This window comes from Octopus bimaculoides, chromosome 10 (genome assembly GCF_046866305.1).
Source record: "Octopus bimaculoides isolate indiv1 chromosome 10, ASM4686630v1, whole genome shotgun sequence".
NCBI classification, from domain to species: domain Eukaryota; kingdom Metazoa; phylum Mollusca; class Cephalopoda; order Octopoda; family Octopodidae; genus Octopus; species Octopus bimaculoides.
The window spans coordinates 46,219,315-46,246,549 of NC_142937.1; the positions used below are offsets into that span (position 1 = coordinate 46,219,315).

The following is a 27,235-nucleotide window of genomic DNA, read 5'->3' on the forward strand; positions in this document are numbered from 1 at the left end:
CCTTGAGAATGAAGATCAAACAGGACGTCCAGTTGAGCTTGATGCTAAGCTCCTTAAGGCATTACTTGAAGAAAATCCTGCATTATCAGTTAAAGAATTAGCAATAAAGCTTAGTTCAAACCATACAACTGTTCATCATCATCATCTTCAACAACTTGGAAAGGTTCCTAAACTCGGAAAATGGGTGCCTCATGAATTGTCTGGAAGCAACCACAAATCCTGAGGTGATATCTGCTCTTATCTTCATTCTCGCAAACTCATTTCACCCTTTTTGGATAGACATGTGACTGGTGATGAAAAATGGATCTTCTATCAAAATGTTAAATGTCGTAAACAGTGGTTTGGTAAAAGGGAAAAAGCTTAACCACAACCGAGAAGGGCACTTCATGGGAAAAAGGTTCTTCTCTCTATCTGGTGGGATTGCAAAGGAATAATTCACTTTGACTTGTTACCACCTAACACAACAATCAATGCTCAAGTCTACTGTCAGCAATTAGAGTGTTTGAACCAAGCTTTGAAGAAAAAAAGACCTGCTTTAGTGAATAGAAAAAGAGTGATGTTTCATCAGGACAATGCATGATCACACACTGCAAAGATCACATCACAGAAGATCGAAGAGCTTGGCTGGGAAAAAATTCCTCATCCACCTTATTCTCTTGACCTTGCTCCTTCAGACTACCATTTGTTTCATAGTTTGCAGAATCATTTCGGGGACATAACTTTCGCAAGCCAGGAGGAGATCGAAACTGACATTTCAGAGTTCTTCACTTTGAAACCAAAAGAGTTTTACATTGATGGGATTAAAAAGCTTGTAAATAGATGGAAGGAAGTCATAGATAATCAGAGAAAGTACATTGATTATTAAATTTCAATTAAACATAACACTTGATCACTTGTTTTCTTTATTCAAAATTTGGACAGAACTTATGGGATAACCTGATGTATCACAGCTGACTACACAATATATATTACATAGTCAACCAAAATAAATTCATCTGTCTGGTTGGTTTTTAAGTGCAAGAAATCAAATTACGTGTAAGTGTGGGATTTTCTCTCATATGATGCCATAATAGTTGTAGATTCAAAGGAATTGTTGCAATCTAAACACAACTGGATGGAAATGATTTGAAACTATAGAGACTCCATAATCAGTAACTACATCTTATCAATCACATTTTTTTAAAAAACAGATAGAAATCAAATCTTTTATACTAATTCAAACACAAAACTAACAAATTAAAAAAAAAACCCAGTAGAACAAGCTTTTGAGTTCACTAACAATGTAGGAAAAGCAAACAGGAAAAAAGTTCAGGCAGGGATGGAGAACAATAGGCAGCAGAAAAATAAAGTTAAAGAGAGGTTGATTGTAATTGTAAATCTAAAACATAAATCCAATATTCATAAAATGAGTTTGGCCTGGATATATTCTAATTGGGAAGGCCTGCAGCAAAGACAGAACAATAAATAAATAAATAAATATATAAAATAAAATTTTAAAAAAAGCTGATACTGTAAATCTCATTGAAAATTTGATTTTTATGTTAATAAAGTGTAGAGTTCATGATTTTCTGTAAACTAGGTTTCATGTACCCTATTGTCAATCTGCTTAATATTTCACTGGACTTTCTTATCAGTAATAGCATTCTATGTATGGCTCAGATAGCTGAAACTTTTTATCATCAGAAACCCAACTCAATGTGAGTTCAAAGTTTTCACTCTAAAGTGTTATCAACAGGTACAAAATATACAGGAAAATTATCATTGAGCAACAAACAACTTCATTTATACGTAATTACAACAGAAAGGATTAAAAAGTAGAAATAACAAGAGATAAAGACTAAGAGCTAATTCATGTCTGTGTATTAAAATAACAAAGTAAAATAACCAAAATGCATTTAATATTCAAGAAGTTAAAATATCTGTTATCATATAGTTGTTTCAGTCATTAGACTGCGACCATGTTGGGGCACCACCTTGAGTTTTAGTTAAACAAATTAACCCCAGTACCTAAGACAGTTAAAAGAAGTACTAGGCTTAAAAAAATAATACCGGGGTCAAGTCATTCAACTAAAAATTCTTCAAGATAGTGCCCCAGCATAGCCACAGTCTAATGATTGGAACAAGTTATAAAAAACAAGAAAAAAAAACAAGATAAAAGATAATGCAACTATTATGGTGTTAGGAAGGGCATCCAGCAGTAGAAACTATGCCAAAGCTGACATGGAGAATGATGCAGCCCTGCTGCTCACCGGATCCTGTCAAATGACCCAACCCAGCCAGCATGTAAAACAAACATATGATGATGATGATGAAATTAATGCAGATTTGAAATACAAATATAAACTGTAATCTCAGATTTAAAAACAGGATGTGAGAAAAATAAAGGAGTAGCTAACTCAATTTACAACAGATTGACGATGAGAATTAAAGAAAATATTTCTGGGTAAACAACTAAGAGGACAGAGTTCTGGAAATGGAATTTAGGTGGATTTGGTTGCTTGCTGAAGAACTAGCATCATCATAATCATGAATCAGTACTTTTAAGGACTAACACAATGACATGTCAATTCTTACCTCAAGATAAAATGATCAAGGACAGTGGAGATAATGACCTACTGAAAATAGTAGCTAAATATCCCTCAAATTACATTCCTACTATTTCAACTCTTTAGCACTGGGGGATTGTGAAGGCATGTGGCTTAGTGGTTAGGATGTCAGGCTCATGATCGTAAGATTGTGGTTTCAATTCCTAGACTGGGCAACATGATGCACTCTTGAGTAAAACACTTCATTTCACGTTGCTCCAGTCCATGCAGTTGGCAAAAATAAGTAATCCTGCAGTGGATAGCATCCCACCCAGGTGGGGAATATATATGCCATGAAACTGGCACTTATGTGTTGATATGACTCAAAAAGGTAACTTTACCTTTACTACTCAGGTGCTGTGATAGAAAACACTTGCCTAATGTGCCATATGGTAGGGCTGAACCCAGAACTATGCGGTTGAGAAGCAAATTTCTTACACATAGGGCCTTGCTGTGCCTATATTTCAATATTTTACCAAATTCAATATTTTAAACATTTCTTCAAATGCAGTACCTTCAAAATTTTATGATGCTGCAGCTTAAGGCTTAATTTTGAAGGTTAAATCAGAGATTATATTAACACTAATTAAAATATGCTGACAACATTGTCTTCATAAGTTAGACCAGGAAGAGAAATAGGTGCCCATGACCTTTGAAGAATCTTCTAGAATGCTTGTTTAGATAGAACATGTTGTAGGTCAATCTTTACAAAAAGTGTTAAGTAGAGAGAAAATTCTAAAGGATTGCAATTCTGGGAAGAAAGGACTGAGCAAAGTTGTTTTGTACAAGGTTTGAATGAAACACAGTGAGAGTGATAGGAGAAGGGGAGATGGGTAGATCAGGTAGACCTGGGTGGAATGGAGTACACAGTTTGATAGTTCAGCAACACAAGAAGACGAGAGGTCAATAATGTATCAATATTTTGAAGACTACTTCAACGCTATTCTATATAGAATAGAGCTAGTTTTGCAAGTTATTGATTTGTGATAAAGACTGGTATGGCATTTCTGAAGACAAACAAGCCATAATTCACAGGAGTCCTAATACTGATTGAGGTGGAGTGATGCAGGGCAGCAAAAGCACTTCTGAAATAAATCAGCAGCACAAAATTACAAAGATAACAAAGCATCAACATAATTATTGGATGATAAAAGATATGCAGTGCACAGATTGTCCGAAATATATTTAGAAAATAATGTGAGTTGCAATTTGGGTTGATTGACAGTTGTAGACTTAGGCTTGAGAAGATAAAAATAAATACAGGTAGAAATGGCATTTGTTCAAGGCAAATGTGAACAAAAGAGTGAACAGAATGGAGAGTGATAACCAAGAGATTGGAGGAGTATGATTATAATAAGGGTAACATAGTGATAGGAATAAGAAGATGGCAGGAGAGGGAGTAATAGAAAAAAAGATAGTGATAGCTACATATTGGATTTTGGTAAAGAGATTCAATAGAAAAAAAACAGCATGTGGGGCATGATGGGATACCAAGAAGAATGGGTGATGGTTAAAATGAGTGATGGACAGCAACAGAGATGAGGGAATGAAAACCAGAATAGCAGATGCCGATGGAAAGTGACAAGAAGGAGAGAGAGTGGATAGTAGTAAAGAAGGGTGATGGTAGGGCAGGGGTGGGGTTGAATTTGGACAGATTTAATGAATCTATTATTACACAAGCATCACTCTGGAAAAGAAGGGTGATGTAGGATTGAGACAAATCAAGTGCCATCTGATTAAACAGGTGGTATGAGTGACAAATGAGTAGGTAATGAAAAAGGTAGCAGATGGAGATTTAACAGAAACAAATGGAGAGAGACCCAAAGTAGGTATTTTATACATGTTGCTTTTCATTGCATTTATTATCTCCACTCCCAGTTGAGATTTATGTTCTTGAAATGTGTTCATCACATATCCTGTCTTCTTAAGTTCATCACATCATCTCATGTCTTCCACATGTTACATCCACTTCAAATGTTCACTACCTCTTTGCACAGCTGGTATCCTCCTAATATATCACATATCCCTGACAGTGCAGCATTCTCTCCTTATAAAACAGTAAAAACCAAGGGATTCTATTTCCTGAGGTTTTGGAAAATTTATCGGAATCGATTTATTTCCAAAATATAGCTAATGCTAACTGATTTGTCATTTTAATTTAAAATGCTTCAAATTCCTGTCAGGCACAACTTTTGTAGGATCAATAAACCTCAAGGGCAATCACTGACCACTGAAACTTGTTATCATTCCTTTCCACATGGTTAACTTTAATTTCCAACCATTGTATGGTTTGCTGAGACCAGATGCATAAATAATTTACTTGGAAATGGGTAAGGGTTGGCAACAGGAATGGCATCAAGCTGTAGAAAACTGACACAACAAATCTCATCTAACCCATGCCAACACAGAAAATGCAGACATATATAAATATTGATGATGATGAAGCCAATGATATAAATTAGGAAGTTTGTATAACATTGTAAGTCATTTGTTTCCCCTATACTGTATAGCTTTATAATCTCAGAAATATTTCATAACTATTACACAGATTTTCTGTTGCAATAAACTCAAGAGTATAAACCATATATCTATTTAAAAAAAGATTTGCTGGTGAGCTCAATAGTGAAAAGATGGAAAGCATTTTGTTTCAGAAAATATTTCTTCTCAGTTGGGTTTTCTAGAATATTTAAATAACCAATAAATATGTATTATTTCTATACACAATATGGAGAATACACTGTTAAATATATAGTTTATTTTAGATAATTTCTTTATTAAAAAGAAATATTGGAGGAATGACTCCCATGTAGTGTTCTACTTTACCAAAAGGTATATGTTCAAATCATATTACAGGCACATTTTTATATTTGCTTCAGTGAATCTAGTTGAAATTGAAGAAAATTTCGATATTATATTCATTTACTTTTTCTGCCAAAGCAAAAGCAGTCAATTCATTTTATCCACCTGAATTCAATCTTATAGTTGGATGGTTTGCATCAGGAAATGAAATATTTGCTTCAACAACTAATACAAATTCTCCAAATTTGATAAATTATATATACATAACAGGACATCAGAATAATATTCTCCATTTTTCAAAGAAGCTAATACAAGTTAGCATGCTAACTTTGCACTAATGAAGAACAATTATTATTTCCATTATTTTTATTAAGGATCTCCTATAACTATGAAAAATTGTATATACAAACATGAATGGTGTCTCTCTCTCTCTCCATCAGTAGTTCCATCAAAAATTTATTTAGGTAAGTAATTAGCCTTCTTCAATACCAGTAGCTTGGGAAGACGATATATTCATTATTTCTCAAGGATAATGATGTGAGCGAGCATGTTAACTAAGCATATATTTATTATTTCTGGATTGGCAGAACTGTTAGAGCATCAAAAAAGCACACTGTTGTATTTGTTCTGGGCCTTTACATTCTGAGTTTAAATTCCACAAAGATCAATTCTACCTTTCATCCTTCCAAGATCAAATAAAATAAAGTACCAGTCAAGTACTGAGATCAATATAATTGACTATGTTCCTCCATCAATTTCAGGACTTGTGTCTATGTAAGAAATCATTAAGGTTCTCTTCTAACTACTAGAAATTGTGTATATGCTCTCTCTGTTAGTCAACTTCTAAACATAGTGTGTAAAAAATGAATGGTGTACCCTACTCACTATCTTGGCAAGAATGACTCACCATTACTCAAACTGTTCTGACAACAATGAAAACTCCTTGTTCAGCTTACTAGCTAAATTCAATGTCTTATACAGTGGCATGGAAATTCTCAGCTCCCTTCCCCATTCTTATGGAGAAATCTTCATTTTCTGTTATTTGCCCAGACTGAAAGGTTGATTCCTGACAAATTGTACCAGGAGTGTCCCATCTGGCTAGTAATCAAATATTTTTCTCTGCCTACACCATGATGGACATGATACCACAAGAATACTTGAAGCATAACCACTCTAGGAATTCAGATACTCAAAACTAGCCAACCAACTTGTCTACTGTATTTTGGATTACAGAGATGTTGCCATAAAGGTAAGAGTTAGCAACAAGATCAGTGAGGAATTTAGCATGTAAGTAGGTATCCATAAGAACTCAGTTATCAGCCTCCAACTGTTTAATTGTAATTCATGGGAACTTTTGTATGCTGATAACTTAGTTAAATCTCAAGAAAGAAAACAGGATCCTATTATCATCTGGACAGTAGCCATGTTTAGCCATCCAAAAAAGGACAAGGTAGGAACTGTATTCATTATAACCAATATAAAATTATTGATGCATAAGTGCAGTGGGATTACAAAAAGGCTGGCAGAAAAACAGAACTTTGCATGTAACAGATAGGCTGGAGTAGTTAGCACTAAGAGAAACAAGATATAAATTCTTTCAAATGATTGACTGATTGACAAAAAAAAAAAAAAAAAATGTAGTTGATAGCTTCTAAATAGTAATAGGGGAAGGTGGGTGTTTAGAATGAATAGCAGCCAAAATAAAAACAGGGTGGAAACTCAAGGCACTATTAACTCTGATGGCAATAAAGAGATTAAAACTGAGTAAAGAGCAGAGTGTATGATGTTTGTGTACAAAGTACACTCATGTTGCATGGTAGCACAAGATGGCCACTGAATGCAGTGGCTGCAGAAAGACTGAAAAGAAATGAGGTGAGCATACACTTCTGGATTTATAAGGATAGCACACATGAACAATAGAGTACAAAGGAGTTGGTACAAACATAAGATGCATATGAAAGGTATCAGTTGACTAATGGAGTACAAATGAGATGGTACAAACATGAGATGTATTTGAAGGATAACAGTTGAATAATGAAATGCCAAATAAGCTAAGTGGAAGGAAAATAAGGAAAAGATACATGTTAGAAAAACTGATTTCAGATGTAGTAAGCTGAATGTCCACCATTAGTCCAACGAACTGCAAAAAAAAGTGATGACCTATCAACAGCTGTATTAGTGTCAGTTTGGTTGTCATAGTATGCTGGCCAAACAGAATTGGATCACACACTATTGAGCAGGCAGAGGTTATTAATGGAAATTCATCAACTATCCTACTGCTATAGCAAAAAAAGCAAAGAGAAAGAGACCAAGGAATATACAGAAAAGGAGAGAAAGAAACATGAAGCCATGAAAAATAAGAAAACTGAATCTCTGTCAACCTATTATACAATAGGGAAATAACTGAAAGCAGTTTAAAACTGTGTCAAGAGGTCGGCTCTTCCTGTTAGAATCACAATGCAAAGTTACATCATTAGATAATACCTCTCACACAACAACAATACACAAGAAACATGCTCTCTTAGAAGTTGTCTAATCAGATCGAAGACTGATTCACTAGATAGCATGTGTCCAGTTTGCAAACCAATATTATTTACAAATATACTTGTACATGCAGAGCAAGATACATAGGATCTATCAAACAACTTTATTGCAGGATTCTTTGGAGCATTTCTTCAAAGCCATACCACCCAGTTCAGTGTTCTAACACAAACTAACACATGGAGGAAGCATATCAACACAGAAGTTAGCAAAAAAACAGCAATACTGTAAGCCTCTGGATGACTGAAATGCACTGCACTAAATTCACCTTGAATTCTGGAGTTAACTGGACACATGGAAACACACATAGAATGACATATGCATGTATATAAATATACATGTAATAGATGTATTTATATATAAATTTTTTATACACACACACACACATTTCGTTATCATCATCGATGATAATGATGCTCATTATCAATGCTGGCATGAGTCAGATGAAAATACGTTGGAGCAGAGCTTTCTATGGCCAGATGCCCTTCTTGTCACAAACATAGAAAAAGTTCTCATAAAAAGCCATATAAAATTCATACAAAAAGGCAACACATTATTTTCTTTTCTTGGGTAAGTGTCTTCTGCTATAGCTCATCAAAGCCTTGTGAGTGCATTTGGTAGATGGAAATTGAAAGAAATTTGTTTGTGCATGTGTGTGTGCGTGCGTATTTGTGTATACCCCTGTCTATTACATGATGGTTGTAAATGAGCATCAGTCATACAAGCAAGGTTATCTGTTTTCAGTCTTCCATGAAAATACTACTTTGCTTGGAAACAGGTGAAGTTTGTTGACAGGAAGGGCATCCAGCTGTAGAAAAATCTGTTACAATAAATTCTGTCTGACCAATGCAAGCTTGGAAAAGTGGATGTTAAATGATGATGATGATTGTATTTGACAGAGATTGTAAATTTCTTGTGAACAGTTAATTTTATTTGTGTATATTACTGTCATATATTCTTGCTAACTCTTTCATACATGGAAAGGAAAATATGATAATTATTATTATTAATAATCTATAGATTGATTATTACTTTAGTTGCTATCTTCACATCAGTTTCTACATGAAAAATCAAGAAACCAAGATCATATCAATATCACAAAAGTTAGATTATTGTTTTTTTAATTAACCAAACATCAATTCAGGTAACAGCAGTATATGGTATTTTCCAGAAGAAAAACAGATAAATATAGACACTCACACTTCTTATACATTGGAGGTAATTGGACACATTCTCTCTATATATATATTTTAGTGTTTTTTTTTTTAGCATGTGGCTGACAGAATCTTTAAATGTAACTCAGATTTGTCAATATTTTCTAAGATAGACATAAACTGGATTGAAGTGGGTAACCAAAACCACCACTGTACTTGACTGGTACTTATTTTATTATCACTGGAGGGATGAAAGGCAAAGTTGACCTCAGGAAGATTTGAACTAAAAAAAAAAAATAAAAAAATAAAAATAAAAAAGAAAGAAAAAAAAAGGGGCACAATTTGAGTCTTTAAGCCTTTAGTGTTCAGATTAATCTGTCAAATGTAATGCTTATTTGTTCACATTATTTTGAATTATTCAGGTTCAAGAGGGGTGTCCACAATATTTGCTTGTAACTTCGTTAATCTTTTACATACAAATTTGAAAATTTGTCAGTGGGTGCTTATATACCAGTGGTAATTTTAGCAGATCTTTCTGATTAAATTTGACTTTTATAGGAAGGTAAATTTAATTAATAGGTGTAAAAGCAATAACATTACAGATAAACACTAAAATTGAAATTCTTAAGCATCTTACCTATTTGATTTATTACTAAAATTATTCCAGATGTCAACTGCCAACAATTTTGCCATTTTTCAAAAGGAGATACATTAATTTATTCTTTCTCTATATTTCATTCAAACATTTTCATTGAAAATAAAGTACAAAACTCTTTTACTTGTTAATATACCATTGGCTATGCACTCTTATACAATTTAATGAATACATTTACATAACAGAATGCATCCAATAAAAAAAGTTCATTAACAGGTGAGACAAAGGTGAATATAGGTGTGCAACATACTGAAAATCAACATGTATTTCTCACTTTCATATATTATTTGTAATAAAATGAAAGGAATATATAATAGTATTATTATCAAACAACAAAATATAGTTATGCCATATTTCTATCATGAAACTGTCTAAAGCACCCTTTACACAAGGACACTTTGCAAAATGAACACATACATAAGGTCTCAACCTGATAACCTTTCACAGTTTTTCTTTTTTGCAGTGAACACAGTCTGCAAACTTTTTACCTTCCATTTATTTTTTCCACTTTATGGAAGTCAATATTTTCTCTGCTGACATCCATCTCAGTTAATTTTGCTTTTCTCCCAGTTCTGTGCTTTCTGGGAGAAAAGCTCTCATGTAACTGAGATGCGATGTCAACCCCAAAATTCAAATGGTTGTAACCCTTGTGGCTTTTTACATAAATATATGAATTAACTATAGTTAGACATAATGCTGGAGATATATGGATTACCATACCTTATATCAGGACTCCAGTAGTTCCACAGTCAAGGAAGCTGCTTGATACCAAACATAATGTTTAGAGTAAAAAAAGCTTGCATTTCTGCAGTGTCATTTGGCTGCCATAATGGATAGGGTCTTCCACAAATAGAAATTATGCATTGAGCATATTTATGTTTCCTCCATGACAGTTTCAAAAAAACTTTTCAGTAGAAATAAAAATAAATAGTTGAATGCTTGAGCATTGGGAGGTAGACCGTGTTGTTGACTAGTCTTTTCTGTGAAATCGGGAATTGTGGTTGATGTAGTGATCTTCAACCATGTTGCCATAATGTTTTCAATATCAATTTCATTATCAAAATCTTCCTTGTCTGGCGAAGATTCATAAATATCAAAATCAGATTCGTCCAAAGACAAATCACTGTTGTTTTCATTTATATTTTGTACACCAAGAGTAAAACCTTCAAAGTTGGAATTGCTACTTGCTGACACCATATCATTAAAAACTATGATATACACTTCTCTTCAAACATTGAAAAAACCAAGAAGTCTCAAAACTTTCACAGTATTTTTACTTGAACAAAGGCAGGAAAGGCTTTATCTCACATTATCTCAAAGCTACAAGAGTTCAATAATGTGATTTGTTTATTTTTTTAATGATTTCATAGAGGAATCAGATATGGCCAGATTTGGCCACTTCAAACAAATAAAGGGGAATTACTTTTGGCCGGTTTTTGCCAGTCTGAACACTAAAGGGTTAAACAACAGAAACATACAAGTTATATGTTAGAATTAAGATGTTTTATTTTTTTTTAAGTATTTGTACAATTCCTTCAACAGCTAACAGAGTTCTACCAAAACAACAAAGAATACAAAATTGAAATTAATGAAGACTGAATAGATCATTAAACAAGAAAATGCTATCAGTGAAAGATAAAAATGAAAAACATCAGATTAATTAAAGTTATCAATTAAGAGGCAACTGAAAACGATACTATCGAAAGAAAGAAAATATCTATCAATTATTTTCTATATGAAACACTACACATGCATAAGAGGTTAGTAGTTAGCAGTAGAATCAAGAACCAAAAGATTATATTTCAAATTCCAACATTTCAGTTGTTTGCAAAAAGCCAACAACAGATTGTCTCAATATAATTAAGTCCATTTAGTAGCATTCATACTGATTAGATGGCAATGGTAAGAAAATATAAACTCATAAATCATTACAATTAGGATCTATTAGAGGGATCTAGAGATCTTAGTAATTCTGAGATATGACATATCTTTTATTTTTTACTTGGTCAAGTCATTGGACTGTGCACATGCTGGAGCATCAGCTTGAAGAATTTAGCTGAACAGATGAACCCCAGTACTTATTTTTAAAAATAAGTATGGTATATGTTCTGTCAGTCTCTTTTTGTCAAACTGCTAAGTTATAGGGACATAAACAAACCAACACTGTTTGTCAAGCAGTGGTGGGATCCAAATGCAAACAGATACACACATACACGTGTGTGTGTGTATCAAAGTAAGAAACTCAGAAGAGGGCAGCAGTGTCATACTCCCTCTATTACCAAATGCTAATCACATAAGAATGGCCACTGAAAATGTGATGACACGGTCAGTGCTCCAGTATGGTCATAGCCTTTGGGCTGAAACATAAGATAAAAGATATATATATGAAGGCCTTCTCCCAGTTTCTGTCTATCAAATTCAGTTATAGGATTTTGGTCAGTCTGGGACTATAATAAAAAATACTTGCCCAAGATGCCATGCACTGGGACTGAAACAGAACCATGTGGTTTGGAAACAGAAGTTTTTTCAAAACTTACTTCTTGGGGAAGTTGCAGGCTATGCATGAAAGCATTCTCCATTTACCCTAGAAGATTTCAAATTTCATGTGTACATTTTATTTGGGAAGACCCTTCATGAGTTGCCTGTTTGTTGGAGACATCTTTAACTTAATGAATTTTCTTTCTGCTGGTCAGTTTGTCAACTTCTGACAGAAGTACCAGCAGATACTTCATAGTGACAGGATGTGAGATTTAAACTCTGAAGGCACAGAACCAGCTCAAAAATATATTGTGCTTTTTAACACAATATTTCTATAAAAAGGGATTTTTCCTGGATGAAGAACTGCAGCTTCAGGCTTTTCAGCAACATATATTTTCAGTACCTTTTATCTTTTACTTGTTTCAGTCATTGGACTATGGGCCATGCTGGGGCACTGCCCAGAACAAATTGACCCTAGTGCTTATTTTTTAAAATCTGGTTCTATTGTTCTAATGACTCTGCTAATTCACCATCTTACATGAGATGCACATACATACAGAGTACCAAAATACTCAAAATCATTAGATTTTAAACCAAAAGCAGACATACATGATTTCACAAAAGAATCTGATTTGGAAAATGATTTTCAAACATAATTTGTGCTAAGTAGTTACGTTCCTTGTTAAGGTTAGTTGTAGAAATATTAACCAGGTATTCAATGATGTACACCTAAACTAAACATTAATAGAATAAAAAAAATTATCTGATCAGGTTTAGAATGTTAAGATGACTTTAGAGAGAAGTGGATACAGAGGCATCAAATACTGAACTACTGGAATGTAAATTAACCACTTCAATAGATTCCTATTTCAATGATGCAAAGAAAAAAATATAATGGTTTGTACAAAACAATAACATAATTCACACAAATACATAGCAGATATAGATCTATACATGCAGACATAAATCATGTGGTCTTCGGTTAAGCTCCACTGTGCAGCACCATGGACAAGTGTTTTCCACTATAACCCTAGGCTGACCAAAACCATGAGAGTAAATTAAGTTGGTGGAAACTGCAAGAAGCTCATCATGTGTATATGTATCATATATGTGTGTGTGTGTGTCTTATAGAGAGATATCTGCACAGAGATATATATAATTGAATGTTTCTGTTTAAAAATGAAAGAAAACCATAATGTAAGACAAAGCACTCAATGCGTAAGTCCAATAATCATTCACTAAATAATAATGGCAATCATAATTATTCATCCAGAAGAGCCTGATTCTTTTATTGCTTTATTTATGCATTAATAGTTGTAAAAAAATTACTGATTTAATTATTTAATTGTATAATAATTTATTTATTACATTATTTTTCAAAGAGTTCTTGAAGAACATTTTAAATTAATTGAATAAATAAGTTAATGAATGAGAGTTTTAAAAGAATTCATGATTTAATGATTCACTAATTATTCAATAGATAATAATTCATATCTTAAGGACTATTCATTCATTTATTTACTCATGCATTAAATTTAAATTCCTATTGACATGAACTTATCTATTTCTTTATTAATGCATTAACTATGAACTCTGACTATTGAGGGAAACAATGTGCTTCCTTGTGTACAATTCTGTAGTGGAAGAACTCAGAACAGTCTTCTTAGAGTTATTGCCTTATGAAATGTGGGTGTGAGTGTGTAAGATGAGCTTAACACAGTTTCTGTCTATCGAATAATTCACTCACAAGATATTGGTCATCTCGGTGTGGTAGTAGAAGACACTTGCTTAAGGTTCCATGCAGTGGGATTGAACCTGAAACTGTATGGCTGTGAAGTGAATATGTATGTTAATGCTGGAAAAGTATTTCAAGAAAACAAGGAAATATTTCATGTGCAAAGTGATTTTGGAAGATTTGATGCCAGCATGGAAAACAGACGTCAAATGATGATGATGAAGAAAGGAAATAGACAAAAAAAATCTATAAAAAAAAGGTATTATCTACAGAAATCTGTTTAGTGCAGCAAGACAGAATCTTGGCCATTCATATTAAAATATATATAAACAAACAATTTGAATCTGACATGCAGATTTCTTGTATCTGTGTGAGTAGCAAGTCAACTCGTGTGTGTATGTGCGTGCGCGCACACACACACACACACACACACATATATATATATATATATATATATAGGTGCAAGCATGGCTGTGTGGTAAGAAGCAGGTTTCCCAATCACATGGTTCCAGGTTCAGCCTCACTGCATGTTACCTTGGGTAAGAGTCATCTACTATAACCCCAGGCTGACCAAAGCCTTGTGAGTGGATTTGGTAGATGGAAATTGAAAGAAGTCCATTGTGTGTATATATATATATATATATGTGTGTGTGTGTGTGTGTGTGTGTGTGTGTGTGTGTGTGTGTGCATCTTTGTGTCTGTGTTTGTCCCCCAACTACTGTTTGACAAACAAAATGGATAGAGTAAGTACCAGGCTTAAAAAAAGCAATACTGGAGTTGATTAATTTGACTAAAAATTCTTCAAGGTGGTGCCCCAGCATGGCTGCAGTCTAACAACTGAAACAAGTAAAAGATAAAAAAGATATGTATATACATAGGCACAGGAGTGGCTGTGTGGTAAGTAGCTTGCTTACCAACCACATGGTTCTGGGTTCAGTCCCATTGCATGGCACCCTGGGCAAGTGTCTTCTACTATAGCCTCAGACTGACCAATGTCTTGTGAGTGGATTAGGTAGATGGAAACTGAAAGAAGCCTATTGTGTATATATATGTGTGTGTGTGTGTGTGTGTGCTTGTCCCCCCACCATTGCTTGACAACCGATGCTGGGGAGTTTACATTCCCGTAACTTAGCAGTTCGGCAAATGACACTGATAGAATAAGTACTAGGCTTACAGAGAATAAGTCCTGGGGTCGATTTGCTTGACTAAAGGTGGTGCTCCAGCATGGCCACAGTCAAATGACTGAAACCAGTAAAATTTCAAGAGATAAGACACCAAACCAGACACTGCAAAAATTTCTTGATTTTTTTTTTTTTTTAAATTCAAATCACCTAAGCTAGATAAATATATCCTACGTCAAAGCTAAACAAATAATACACAAAGGGCACAAATACTGCTTCCACACTAACATAAAATGTTTTGAAAATATTTCAACATCAGACACATCCTGAAACCAAAGACAGTTATTATTAAAACACTGACTAGCATTATATATATTTATGTCATTCATAAAGCAATAAATCATGAAATATTTTCCATTTATTATTTCATGTTTATTTTCTATGCTAACATGAGTGAGATGGTTTTTTATGAAAGCAATGCTTTTTTTCTTCTTTATTTACAGCTAGATGCCCATTCTACTCCTTACCACTTAACCGTGAAGTAGGAGCAATACAAGCCAGCCAGAGCTATGTGATGTGCCCGGAGGCATAACAATATTTGCATAAGGATTAAACTAATTAACTGTTGTCAATACTCTAGCACTGTAACTACACAAATGTCCTCCCTCGCAATTTAAAACAGCTATTTTGGTTTGTGTTGTAATTACTGTGCATCCCAAAGGTTAGGCCATCTCTTCATAATAAATAATGAATACTTCAGCATTGAACAGATGCTAACAAGTGTGATTCACAGTAGATGAGGCAGCTGCTTACACACACAATGATTATGATAATGTGCTGATAACAATAAACGTGTGTGTCATCTCATCTGTTAAGACTGTCTTATTTCATGCCAGATCTAACAAATTTATTCCAAGTTTTATTTAGTCTCATTCTCTTGTAGGTACCCATCTATAGGGAAGGGGATGAAAATACTCTACTTATGAAAAATACCTATGTTTATTAAGTTAAATTTTGGTTAGGGGCAATCAAGGAATAAAAAAGATTAAAATGTTGATAACTTCTTTAATTTAAGAATTTGATTGAATAATAAACCGAAAATCACTCCAATATCACACACACACAATACAATTGCTATCATTAACACTCTGAAACAATATTTCTTAAGGAGGTTTTAATACTCAATCAGAATGGTCAGAACCAAACATCCCTGAGCAACCGTCATTCAGGATGTGAGATATTTAAGGATAGCTTGTTTCAGGATATTAATAATAATATGTGTGGTGTGTGGTATTCTATGAAATGTATTTTTCATGTGGTTTTTCTCTTCCTCCTCTTCTGTAAATCATCTAAGTACACCACACACACACACACACACTAAAATACAACTTATCTATGAGCCAACAAGAGGAGTCTCTATGTGGTTGCTCACCCTGCAAGAAATAGCAACAAAAACTCCTTCGAATTATACCCAACTATTTAAAAAAATCATACATTGAATATTGTAGCCCTAGATGCATTACTTGTAAAAATGATGAGATAGTCATAGTAACTAGCACATTTTTATCATAGAGGTCTGCTCAAACTGATACTAAACAACAAAATATTGCTTACCCACCTTAATGTACCAACAACTACTTATGCCTATTTTTCATAGGAAAAGGGTTGTATGCAAATTTAAACTTATTGATAGGCAACCAATACTTGCCCACTCTCAAGCTGAGTCCTCTGTCTGACTCATCTTTGTAATTTACATTGATCTCTACTAATCAACTTTACACTATCCCATTTGATGGATTTGTTACTTTTCATCAGAAAGAATTTCAAATTACTACCAGATTCCAAACTAAGTAATTTCTTCACAGAACAACATGACAGAAACACTTTTTTTCCTCTCCTACACTTCAATTACATAAACCTCACCCAGCTATTGCAAATCTCTCAGTCTAGGGAGGTCAATATAAAGACTTGGCACAAAGCATTCCTTATCCAAACTAACAAACTAGAGAAAATAGCCATTTAATATAATCCAGGATAATGTTATTAAATGGCTATTATCCCAATTGATGGGCTCCAAACTCTTCAATTAAAATTAATTATCAGCCAGCAATTATTATCAAAAAAGCTTTGTCTCAAACCCATAGCAATAAGCATCTCATACTGTAAACTGGTTTCTATCCATTACAATCACTCCTACTTTCTAAATCATCCTTATGTATAAGTATATAACAACTAGCTCTCTTTCTCTCCCCCACACACATCAAATGGCTCAATTTTAGAATTTTCTATTAATAAATAATACACAAAATATATCTAAATCTTAATTCTTGCTACACAAAAAAGATTGTAATATAAAATCCTAACAAAAAAAAAAAAAAAAAAATCCATCACATTCAATTACAAACTATTTGCCCAATGACCCAGGGCTTAAAACAAAGTAAGTAACCAAATCTACAACACTGCCAAAATTCCTTCTCTTAACACTTAAAAAAAAGAATTCAGCATTGAACAGATGTGAGCACTTTAAAAATACAAATGTGATCTACATTAGAAATCTGGGATGGTGAGGTGCTCCACACACACATACACACTCCAAATCCATCAAAACAAGCCTTCAACCTTACTGGCTCACTCAACAACATGTCACAGCCCCTTTCTTTTACCTTTTACTTGTTTTAGTCATTAGACTGTAGCCCTGCTGTGATAATGCCTTGAAGTCAAACCAATCAACCCCACTACTTATTTTTTAAAGTCTATTGGTCTCTTTTGCCAAACTCCTAAGTTACAGGAACATAAAACAATACCAGTTGCCAAGCAGTGGAGGAAATATACAGGACTTAGATGTAATCATATCAAACGATGCATCTTTCACCAGACATATCACCAAACTGACCTCTAAATGCAGATATCTTAAATGATGGATCCTATGAACCTTCATGACAAGAGGTCTGGTAGTCCTGTTGACTATATTACAGGGAACATCCAAAAGCTCTGAGTCTCTACTCTCTTGAATGCTGAAGAAAGAGATATACTATTATATATGTATGGAAAATACTGGAATGGCATGTTTCAAACTTCAGCATTAGAGAGAATTTTAATACATGAACTGATAGATACTGTCAGCTTCCAAATATACCATCTTTGAAATTGCAAGCAAAAATACTCTATTGTACTAGTTTGATATGTAGAGGTCCTCAATTGTTCAACTGATTCTAATTCTCCCCCTCTTTTTTACTTTCTTGTTTTCCGGTATTTTCAACCTTCCACCTTCCTTTTCTCTTATTCTATTGTCCTGTTTTAGCTTGTTATGCATGTGGACAGAGCCTGAGGATTGTGTGAAGACACCAGATGCGTTATAAAATGCTGAGTTGTTTTCATCACATGAAACTATTAGTAGCTCATAAAAATATATACTGTGTTTATTAAATAATATTTATCTTTCACCAGATGGAGTACTTTTTTGTTGATAGTGTACACGATATATATATATATATATATATATATATACACAACACATTCACATATATAAAACAAGCTTTCAGTTTCCATTCATTCACAAGGCATTGGTCAGCCTGTGGTGACAATAGAAAACATTTATCCAAGGCACCATGCAGTGGGACTGAACCTGAAATTTTATGGGGCGGAGGCTAGTCAATTACACTGAACCAGAATACCTAATTAACACTTTATTCTATCAATATTAAGTAGTAGTAGTAGTAGTAGTAATAGTAGTAATACAAGGCCTGAAATTTTGGGGATGGGGACAGTTGATTACACTGACTCCAGTGCTCAAATGGTACTTATTTTATTGGCCCCAGAAGGATGAAAGGCAAAGTCAACTTTAGCAGTGTTTGAACTAAGAACAATGACAGACAAAATGTTGCTAGGCATTTTGCTTTTTGTGCTAACAATTCTGTTGGCTTATCACCTTAAACATCAGATGAAGGAGACATTATCAGCACATTCAACAATCTGTGGGAGTTTACACAAAAAATGAGGAGAGGAGAGGAAATAATATAACAGTTATACATAGTATACAAAATCTATGAATACATCTAAGATGCAGTCTTCATTATAAAGGAGAACTTCCAACTAGGGCCAATCAAGGAACCCCACAGATACAAGATCTCTCTGACCACCAAGGGCACAAACCCACTCCCAACTGTTGATCTCCAATCTATAGGTACATGCTTAAAGTAGACCCATTTATCCTAACCATTTTCGCCACAGATACCTTTTGACAAATTCATCAAGAGAACACTTCCTTTTCCACATTCACTTTCCTTCCCAAGTGGGACTTGAAAAAGTTGATATGGATTTAACTGATAAGGAAGTTAGCTGTCCTCACTCCTTTCAACTTTGTCCACCATACAACCTCCTATGCCATAGCCACTAGACAGAGGAGCACTGCTTACCCTGCCTTGTTAAAAGTGGGTAGCGGGGTGGTCCCCAAAATAGACTTGGTTAGCCCTCACAATGAACTTGTTCTACATGCAACAGTAGCTGTTCAACATCACCCCACAAGTCAGCAATGCTCAGGCACTACAGGAGTGTGTACTGTATAGTTTCATCACTCAGCACAATTCTCAAGCAATCCCTCCTGACAGCACTTCCATGCCTGTGGAGTTTATCCTGAGTCAGTAGAGACCTTCTGTAGAACTGCCAACCAGGGACCCCGGGAAGTTATCCATAGTGGTGCCTCCCACGAAAGTCCTCTGGGAAAATAATTATGGTTCCTAATTTAAGCCTGCAGTCTTCAGGGGAAAGTTTAGTTGACTAGTATTTGACTGAAAATATTTTTTACTCACCCAGAAGGATGAAAAGCAAAATTGACATTAGCAAGATTTGAACTCAGAATATAAAGAGCCAGATAAAAATATTGTAAGGCATTTTTCAAATGCTCTAATAATTCTGCTAGTTCACAACTCTCATCATCATAATAAAGGTTTCAAATATTGGCACAGGGCCAGAAATTTTAGGGGAGTGACTAAACTGGTACTTATTATATCATTAAACTCAGAATGTAATGGGTCAGAAGAAATATTGCTAAGCATTTTTTCTAACACAGTAACAATTTTGCCATGCCTCCTGCTTAAATAATAATAAACCTTTCTACTTATAGGCACAAGGCTTGAAATGTGGGGGAGAGGAATAGTTGATTACATCGACCCCCGTGTTTCATTGGTACTTAATTTATCAACCCTGAAAGGATGAAAGGCAAAGTCGACCTTAGCAGAATTTGAACTCAGAACGTAGTGGTAGACAAAATACAACTAAGCATTCTGTCTGGTGTGCTAACAATTCTGCCAGCTCGCCACCTTAAATAATAAAAATAATAATAATAGAGTTAAACAATCAGCTATGAATTCGTACTTGACTCAGTGTTTAATCACTTTTCCTTGATAAGCACTACATATAAATTTCTTTCTGGAAAATCTCAGAGACTTGTTTGGTTTAGAGAAAGAAATATTACAGTTATGTACAACTACATACCATTGTATAGAGTTTTCATTCCAAAAGATTCAATCCCAAAGGAATTTTTTTTTTTCAAATATAGCATAGGGAACATGTGACTCGGGTTGCCAATTTCTATAACTGAATCTAAACCATACATACAGCTTCTTCGTGATATTTCTGGATAGCAATATTAGTCAAGAAAGAATCAGGGCAGAAGAGTTTATTTTTTAAATGAAATATAAATCATTTAGATATCTACTGATCTCAAAAATCCAAACGATTAGTATGGTGACCTTTATATATGATTTACTAATACAAGCGTATTTATATCAGTTTTTAATACAGTTATTTGTGTGTATGTATACTTAGAGAAATGGCACTAGAATAGTAGCACATAAACAATAACCATCAGTAGAAGGATTAACAAAAAGGTCTTTGAATTTCCCAGAAAACAAAAAATTATTAATAGTCAGCTGGAAAATAAATGAATAAGCAGGTATCAGTTGTAATATATCAGTATTAAAAGGAAGAGGAATAATGTTAAAAATGAAATAAACACCCACTCATAGAATGTAAGCTATGGTACAGCTTCTAAATTATACAGAAGTATAAGCAAGCAGTAATATCATATAAGCTATTGAGTCATTGAAATACTATCACAGATGTTTTTATGTAATGATTCAGAAGATATATGAGTAGTTTCCCATTAATTTTAAATTTGGAGTTCAGCATCATCATCATCGTTTTAATATCCATTTTTCTAGCTTGCAATGTGTCAGACAGAATTTATTGAAGCAGATTTTCTACAGTCAAATGTCTTTCCTGTTGCCAACCCTCACTCGTTTCTAAGCAAGGCAATATTTCCTCATGACCAGTCAAGTTTTCATGGGAAATTGGAAATGAATTACACTGCTTATATGACAGTGACACTTGTTTCCAACTATCACACAATGCCAAGACAATGCAGCATAAACACACATAGATATATGTACCCACACACACACATATATATCAGTGGCGACTCTGACACTCGGGCTGTTTGGGCTTAGCCCGAGTATAAATTTGGTAAAGCGAACGTATATTTGCAAGCTGATTTAATTTCTGCCAACACTGACTTCAAGTATGTAATTGCACCCCATAACTCGAGCTCCTTTTATTGAGCCTGATCACAATTCATTTATTTTCATTCAGCATCTGGCAGTTGTCTTAGAGGTGCCCTGAGTCAAAAATATCATTCATAGCAGATGTTCTCTTGACATTGTTCACACACACCTGACTTGGGGCTCAGAAGTTACAGCCTGAGTTGTTATCTATAATCACAAAAATTAAAAGTAATCCAAGTTCAATGTTTCCTTGAAACAAATTTCTATAGAGATTAGGATTTAAATTCCATTCTACAATATTCTTAAAGGAACAAAAAATTATCCAGCAACTTGGGCTAATACAAATGAGCTTGGTAGGTGTTAAAGACTAACTGACATCTCTTGTCAAGAGTGCAGGTGACAGATCACCGATGTTTGTTGTGAACTCCGTTATCGATATTTGATCACTGTTATTCTGTGTCTGGGTGTAAAGACCAGTTGTGTTTTGCAGGGTTGCTTTATTTTTACCCTTAACTTAGAAATGAAGACATAGAGCTAGATATTAAAAAAAAAAAGCCATTTGGAGCTAGAAATATTGTGGAAAAAATGTGAAACTCTTTGAGTAGGCATGTGTCTTATGCGAAATCTGTGAAGAGCTTGAGTGATGAAATCTGTGAAGAGCTTGAGTGATGAAATCTGTGATGAGCCCGAGTGACACTGATGACCTGGAGTCGCCTCTGATATAGATTATATATCATCATCGTCGTTTAACGTCTACTTTCCATGCTGGCATGAGTTGGATGGTTTGACTGAGGGCTGGCGAGCCAGAAGGCTGCACCAGGCTCCAATCCGATCTGGCAATGTTTCTACAGCTGGATGCCCTTCCTAATGCCAACCACTCCAAGAGTGTAGTGGGTGCTTTTTACGCGCCACCGGCATGACGGCCAGTCAGGCGGTACTGGCATTGGCCATGCTTGAATGGTGCTTTTTATGTGCCACCAGCACGGGAGCCAGTCAGGCGGCACTGGCAATGATCATGCTCGAATGGTGCTTTTTACATGCCACCAAGCACAGGACCAGTCAGGCGATATATATATATATATCATCATCATCATCATCATCGTTTAACGTCCGCTTTCCATGCTAGCATGGGTTGGACGATTTGACTGAGGACTGGTGAAACCGGATGGCAACACCAGGCTCCAATCTAAATTTGGCAGAGTTTCTACAGCTGGATGCCCTTCCTAACGCCAACCACTCAGAGAGTGTAGTAGGTGCTTTTACGTGTCACCTGCACGAAGGCCAGTCAGGCGATACTGGCAATGGCCATGCTCGAAATGGTGTCTTTTATGTGCCACCCACACAAGCCAGTCCAGGGGCATTGGCAACGATCTCGCTCGAAAATCCTACGAAGGCCAGTCAGACGGTACTGGCAATGGCCACGCTCAAAATGGTGCATCTTATGTGCCACCCGCACAAGAACCAGTCCAGGGGCACTGGCAACGATCTTACTTGGCTTGCCGGGTCATATATATATATATATACATATATATATGACTGACTGCTTTCATTTTCCTAGCTAATTATACTACATACAGGTTTAGACAAAAGTCACCTGACAGTAAATCAAAACCATTTAATTCCAAGATTTATTTATGTTTAATTACTGAATGAATTTAATAAAAGCATCTAAATATGAAACATGAAATGAAAATTGTTCAAGCTGAAGTCCTTCTTGAGCCACACATTTTTCCATTCGAGTCAATACAGAATTACAGATAGTATTTATGGTATTTTGATTTACTGTTGGCTGACTTTTGGCCAAACCTGTATATACTTTGTGGCTGGCTTATAGTCATAAACTGTACCACCTATAATGTACCACATACACTCATAGAGAAGTGAATTTTTTTACTCAAAAAAATGAGTGTGAAAAATTGCATGTGATTTATCAACTAGATTTTATCTAGGTTTGAAATTTGCAGTGCACACTGACACACACACCAACAAAATGTGTGTGTAGGGCAGGTTGGTCATGCCACTTGTCAGTTTGTTCACTTTTACATCTGTTTTTCCATGCTCTCATTGGTTAAAAGAAATTTGTTGGGGCAATCTTTCTACTGCCACCTCTTGCTTGTTTTCCTAATAAGGTTTTTTTTTTTCACTTCATAGTTTCTCACACACTGAATCTAGGTTGTTTCTGAACCATGCAGTCTCAGGCCCAGTCCCACTGTGTGATACCTTGAGCAAGTGTCTTCCACTTGTGAGTTGATTTGGTAGATATATGTGTGTGTACAATATGTGTATGCGTATATATATATATATATATATATATATATATATATATATATATATATATATATATATATATATATATATATATATCTCATCATCATCATTTAAAGTCTGCTTTCCATGCTGGCATGGGTTGGACGGTTTGACTGGGGGCTGGCAAGCCAGAAGACTGCACCAGGTTCCAATCTCATCTGGCAAAGTTTCTACAGCTGAATGCCCTTCTTAATGCCAACCACTCCAAGAGTGTAGTGGGTGCTTTTTATGTGCTACAGGTACAAGGGCCAGTCAGGCGGTACTGGCATTGACCACGCTTGAATAGTGCTTTTTACATGCCACCAGCATGGGAGCCAGTCAGGCAGCACTGGCAATGAACATACTCGAATGCTGCTTTTTGCATGCCACTGGCACGGGAGCCAGTTATGTGGCACTGGCAATGATCATGCTCAAATGGTACTTTTAATATGCCACTGGCATGGGTGCCAATCAGGCGGTACTGTCATCAGCAATGACAATGATGTCACTTGCCTCAACAGGTCTTCGCAAGCACAATTTATTGCCCAATGATTGAAGGGTACTCTTCAATGGGCTGGTTATGCTGCACTGGCATAGGCCACAGACAGTTACGGTCTCACTTAGCTTGCTGGGTCTTCTCAAGCACAGCATATCTCCAAAGGTCTCGGTCACTTGTCATTGCCTCAGTGAGGCTCAATGTTCGAGGGTTGTGCTTCACCACTTCACCCCAGATCTTCCTGGATCTACCACTTCCAGAGGTTCCTTCTGCTGCTAGAGTGTGAGACTTTTTCACACAGCTGTCCTCATCCATACGCAACACATGACCATACCAGTGCAGTCATATCTCTTACACATTTGATGCTTATGTCCAACTTTTCCCTCAGGACGCTTACCCTCTATCATGTACACACTGACATTACACATCCAGTGGAGCATACTGGCTCCATTCCTTGCAAGCTTATGCATGTCCTCAGCAGTCACAGCCCATGCTTTAACTGCCATGTAGCATGGTTGTTCGCACACATGCGTCATACAGTCTACCTTTTACTCTGAGCGAGAGGCCCTTTGTCACCAGCTCTCTGAACTTTGCCCAATCTATTCTTATTCTAGCAGCTACACTTTCAGAGCATCCACCCTTGCTACTGACTTGGTCACCTAGGTAACGGAAGCTATCGACTACTTCTAGTTTTTCTTCTGGGAATGTGACCGAAGTTGTTTTCTGCACATTTTCAGTGTTTATTGCTCCTGAACATCTGCCACATACAAAAACTATCTTCCCAGTTAGCCTTCCTTTGATATTGCTGCACCTCTTATGTGTCTATAGCATACACTGGGTACATTTTATGGAATTTCTATCTACGCCTTTCCTACAGCCTGAGCACGGCCATCTACCTGAAGGGATTTGTGGTTTGTCTGTCTTCCTACTTATTAAGACTTTTTTGCTAGATTGAAGGCCCTTCGATCCTAGACCTTCCTTCCACACCTGAAACATCTCTAGTTCTGATAGTGACTCAGCTATTAGAGTGAGGTCATCAGCATAGAGGAGCTCCCAGGGCATCCTGTCTTGAATTCCTCTGTTATTGCCTGGAGGACTATGATGAATAAAAGGGGGCTGAGGACTGAACCTTGGTGGACCCCTACTTCTACCCGGAATTCTTCACAGTACTCGTTGCCAACCCTCACCTTACTAACGTCTCTGTACATGGCTCACACAGCTCTCACTAACCATTCTTCTATCCCTAGTTTCCTCAATGACCACCAGATAAAGGATCAGGGGACCCTGTCAAAGGCTTTCTCCATGTCAATGAAAACTAGGTACAGAGGTTTATCTTTGGCTAGATGTTTCTCCTGCAGCTGTCTTACCAGAAATATAGCATCAGTGGTGCTTTTCCCTGGCACAAACCCAAACTGCATCTCGTCTAGACTGACTCTCTCCCTAATTAGTTGGGCTATGACCCTCTCTGTGACTTTCATTACCTGATCCAATAACTTGTTACCTCTGTAATTATTTGTATCTAATGCATTGTCTTTACCTAGCAATTAACTATGGTGCTGCTACACTAGTCATTGGGTATGACTCCGTCATGTTGACTAGACTTTCGCTGACTCTACCAGATATTTGAAGCATCTCTGCAGTGATTCCCGATGGACCAGAGACTTTCCCTGTCTTCATACTCTTAATTGCTTTATCTACCAAGTATATATATATACACACACACACTTATCAACAAACTGAAATTTTATCAAAATCATCTTGGCCAATGTGTGTAATGAAGTAGTTGAACAAGTTATTGAAAGCTAAACTTAGCTTTTTGATGCTATGTACATTAAATATCATAACAGTAACTTAATGACTGATATTATTGCTTTTTATTTTTCCTAACTCTAGTTAGCAAGTTGGATGGCTCCACCACCCAGTATTAAATATGTCAATGCTAACTACTGTTTTTCACGCAGATGGTGTCTAAGAGTAATTCATTCTATAAACATGATATATATGATGCACATGAGATGTGTTTGTGAATTTGCTGTATTTGTAACATGTGCCAACCAGGTTACAGCTGACATAGAGAATAATCAGTAACAACAAATGTCAAATTTACATTTTTACAGGTAGTCAACCTTACAATAATGCTAACCTCTACCACACACCTGTTAATTTCACGATAATAACAGATTTGCAAATGATTTTGTTTTTTTATACATTACATAAATTGTATTTCAACAGACCATAACCACCAATAATTTTGACAGAATTCAAGGAAAGAGACTAGCCATCACAATCTGATTTGCTCTATGTTGATGTTGTGGATTCATTCATGGAATTAACATGCAAACCACATTATTTGCAGGTCAATTCTGGTCCTTGAGGTCATGAAGTTAAATGGATTTTTTTTCAACAGAAAATTAACTAAAAGCTCTCAATGAAATATCATAAAAGTAACATTATTGTCATTTACTATAACGAGTTGAATGAATGACAGAAAAAATACAAGAAAGTCTTTTGCAATATTAAACATTAAAATGGTAGGGTCTCCATGTGTAATGTAGGAAGATGAAAAACTTACATCAACCGAAATTAGCCAAACAATTATGAAAGAAAAACTCCCATTAGAGGGTAATAAAAATCTGAAAAGAAGGGAGGTAACTTTAGTAAGATCAGGTGATCAACATCTTTGGACAATACAATGAAGTAGATCTAGTCTTTGAACCGGTGAAAGCAATGGGCATGTTTCAGTCTTATCAGGCTTCTTCAGCTAAGCACATTCTCTTCAGTTGGCAAGAATAAAGAGTGATTAGTGTGCATGTGTGTGAGTGTAT

General features: G+C 35.5%; 1 protein-coding gene across 4 annotated transcripts in view; it reads right to left on the reverse strand.

The window, feature by feature from the left end:
• The window catches only part of LOC106874158 (stromal membrane-associated protein 1), a 127,775-nt gene that overhangs the window by 94,430 nt on the left and 6,110 nt on the right, over positions 1–27,235 (reverse strand). Inside the window, exon 1 of one of the 4 annotated variants that reach the window (XM_089358595.1) lies at positions 9,126–9,153. The exons of the other annotated variants lie outside the window; for them this stretch is intronic. Within the exon in view, the coding sequence (XP_089214721.1) occupies positions 9,126–9,138 (13 nt within the window). The 5' untranslated portion in view covers positions 9,139–9,153. Of the gene's footprint in view, positions 1–9,125; positions 9,154–27,235 lie in introns of those variants that run through there. 4 annotated transcript variants of the gene reach the window in all.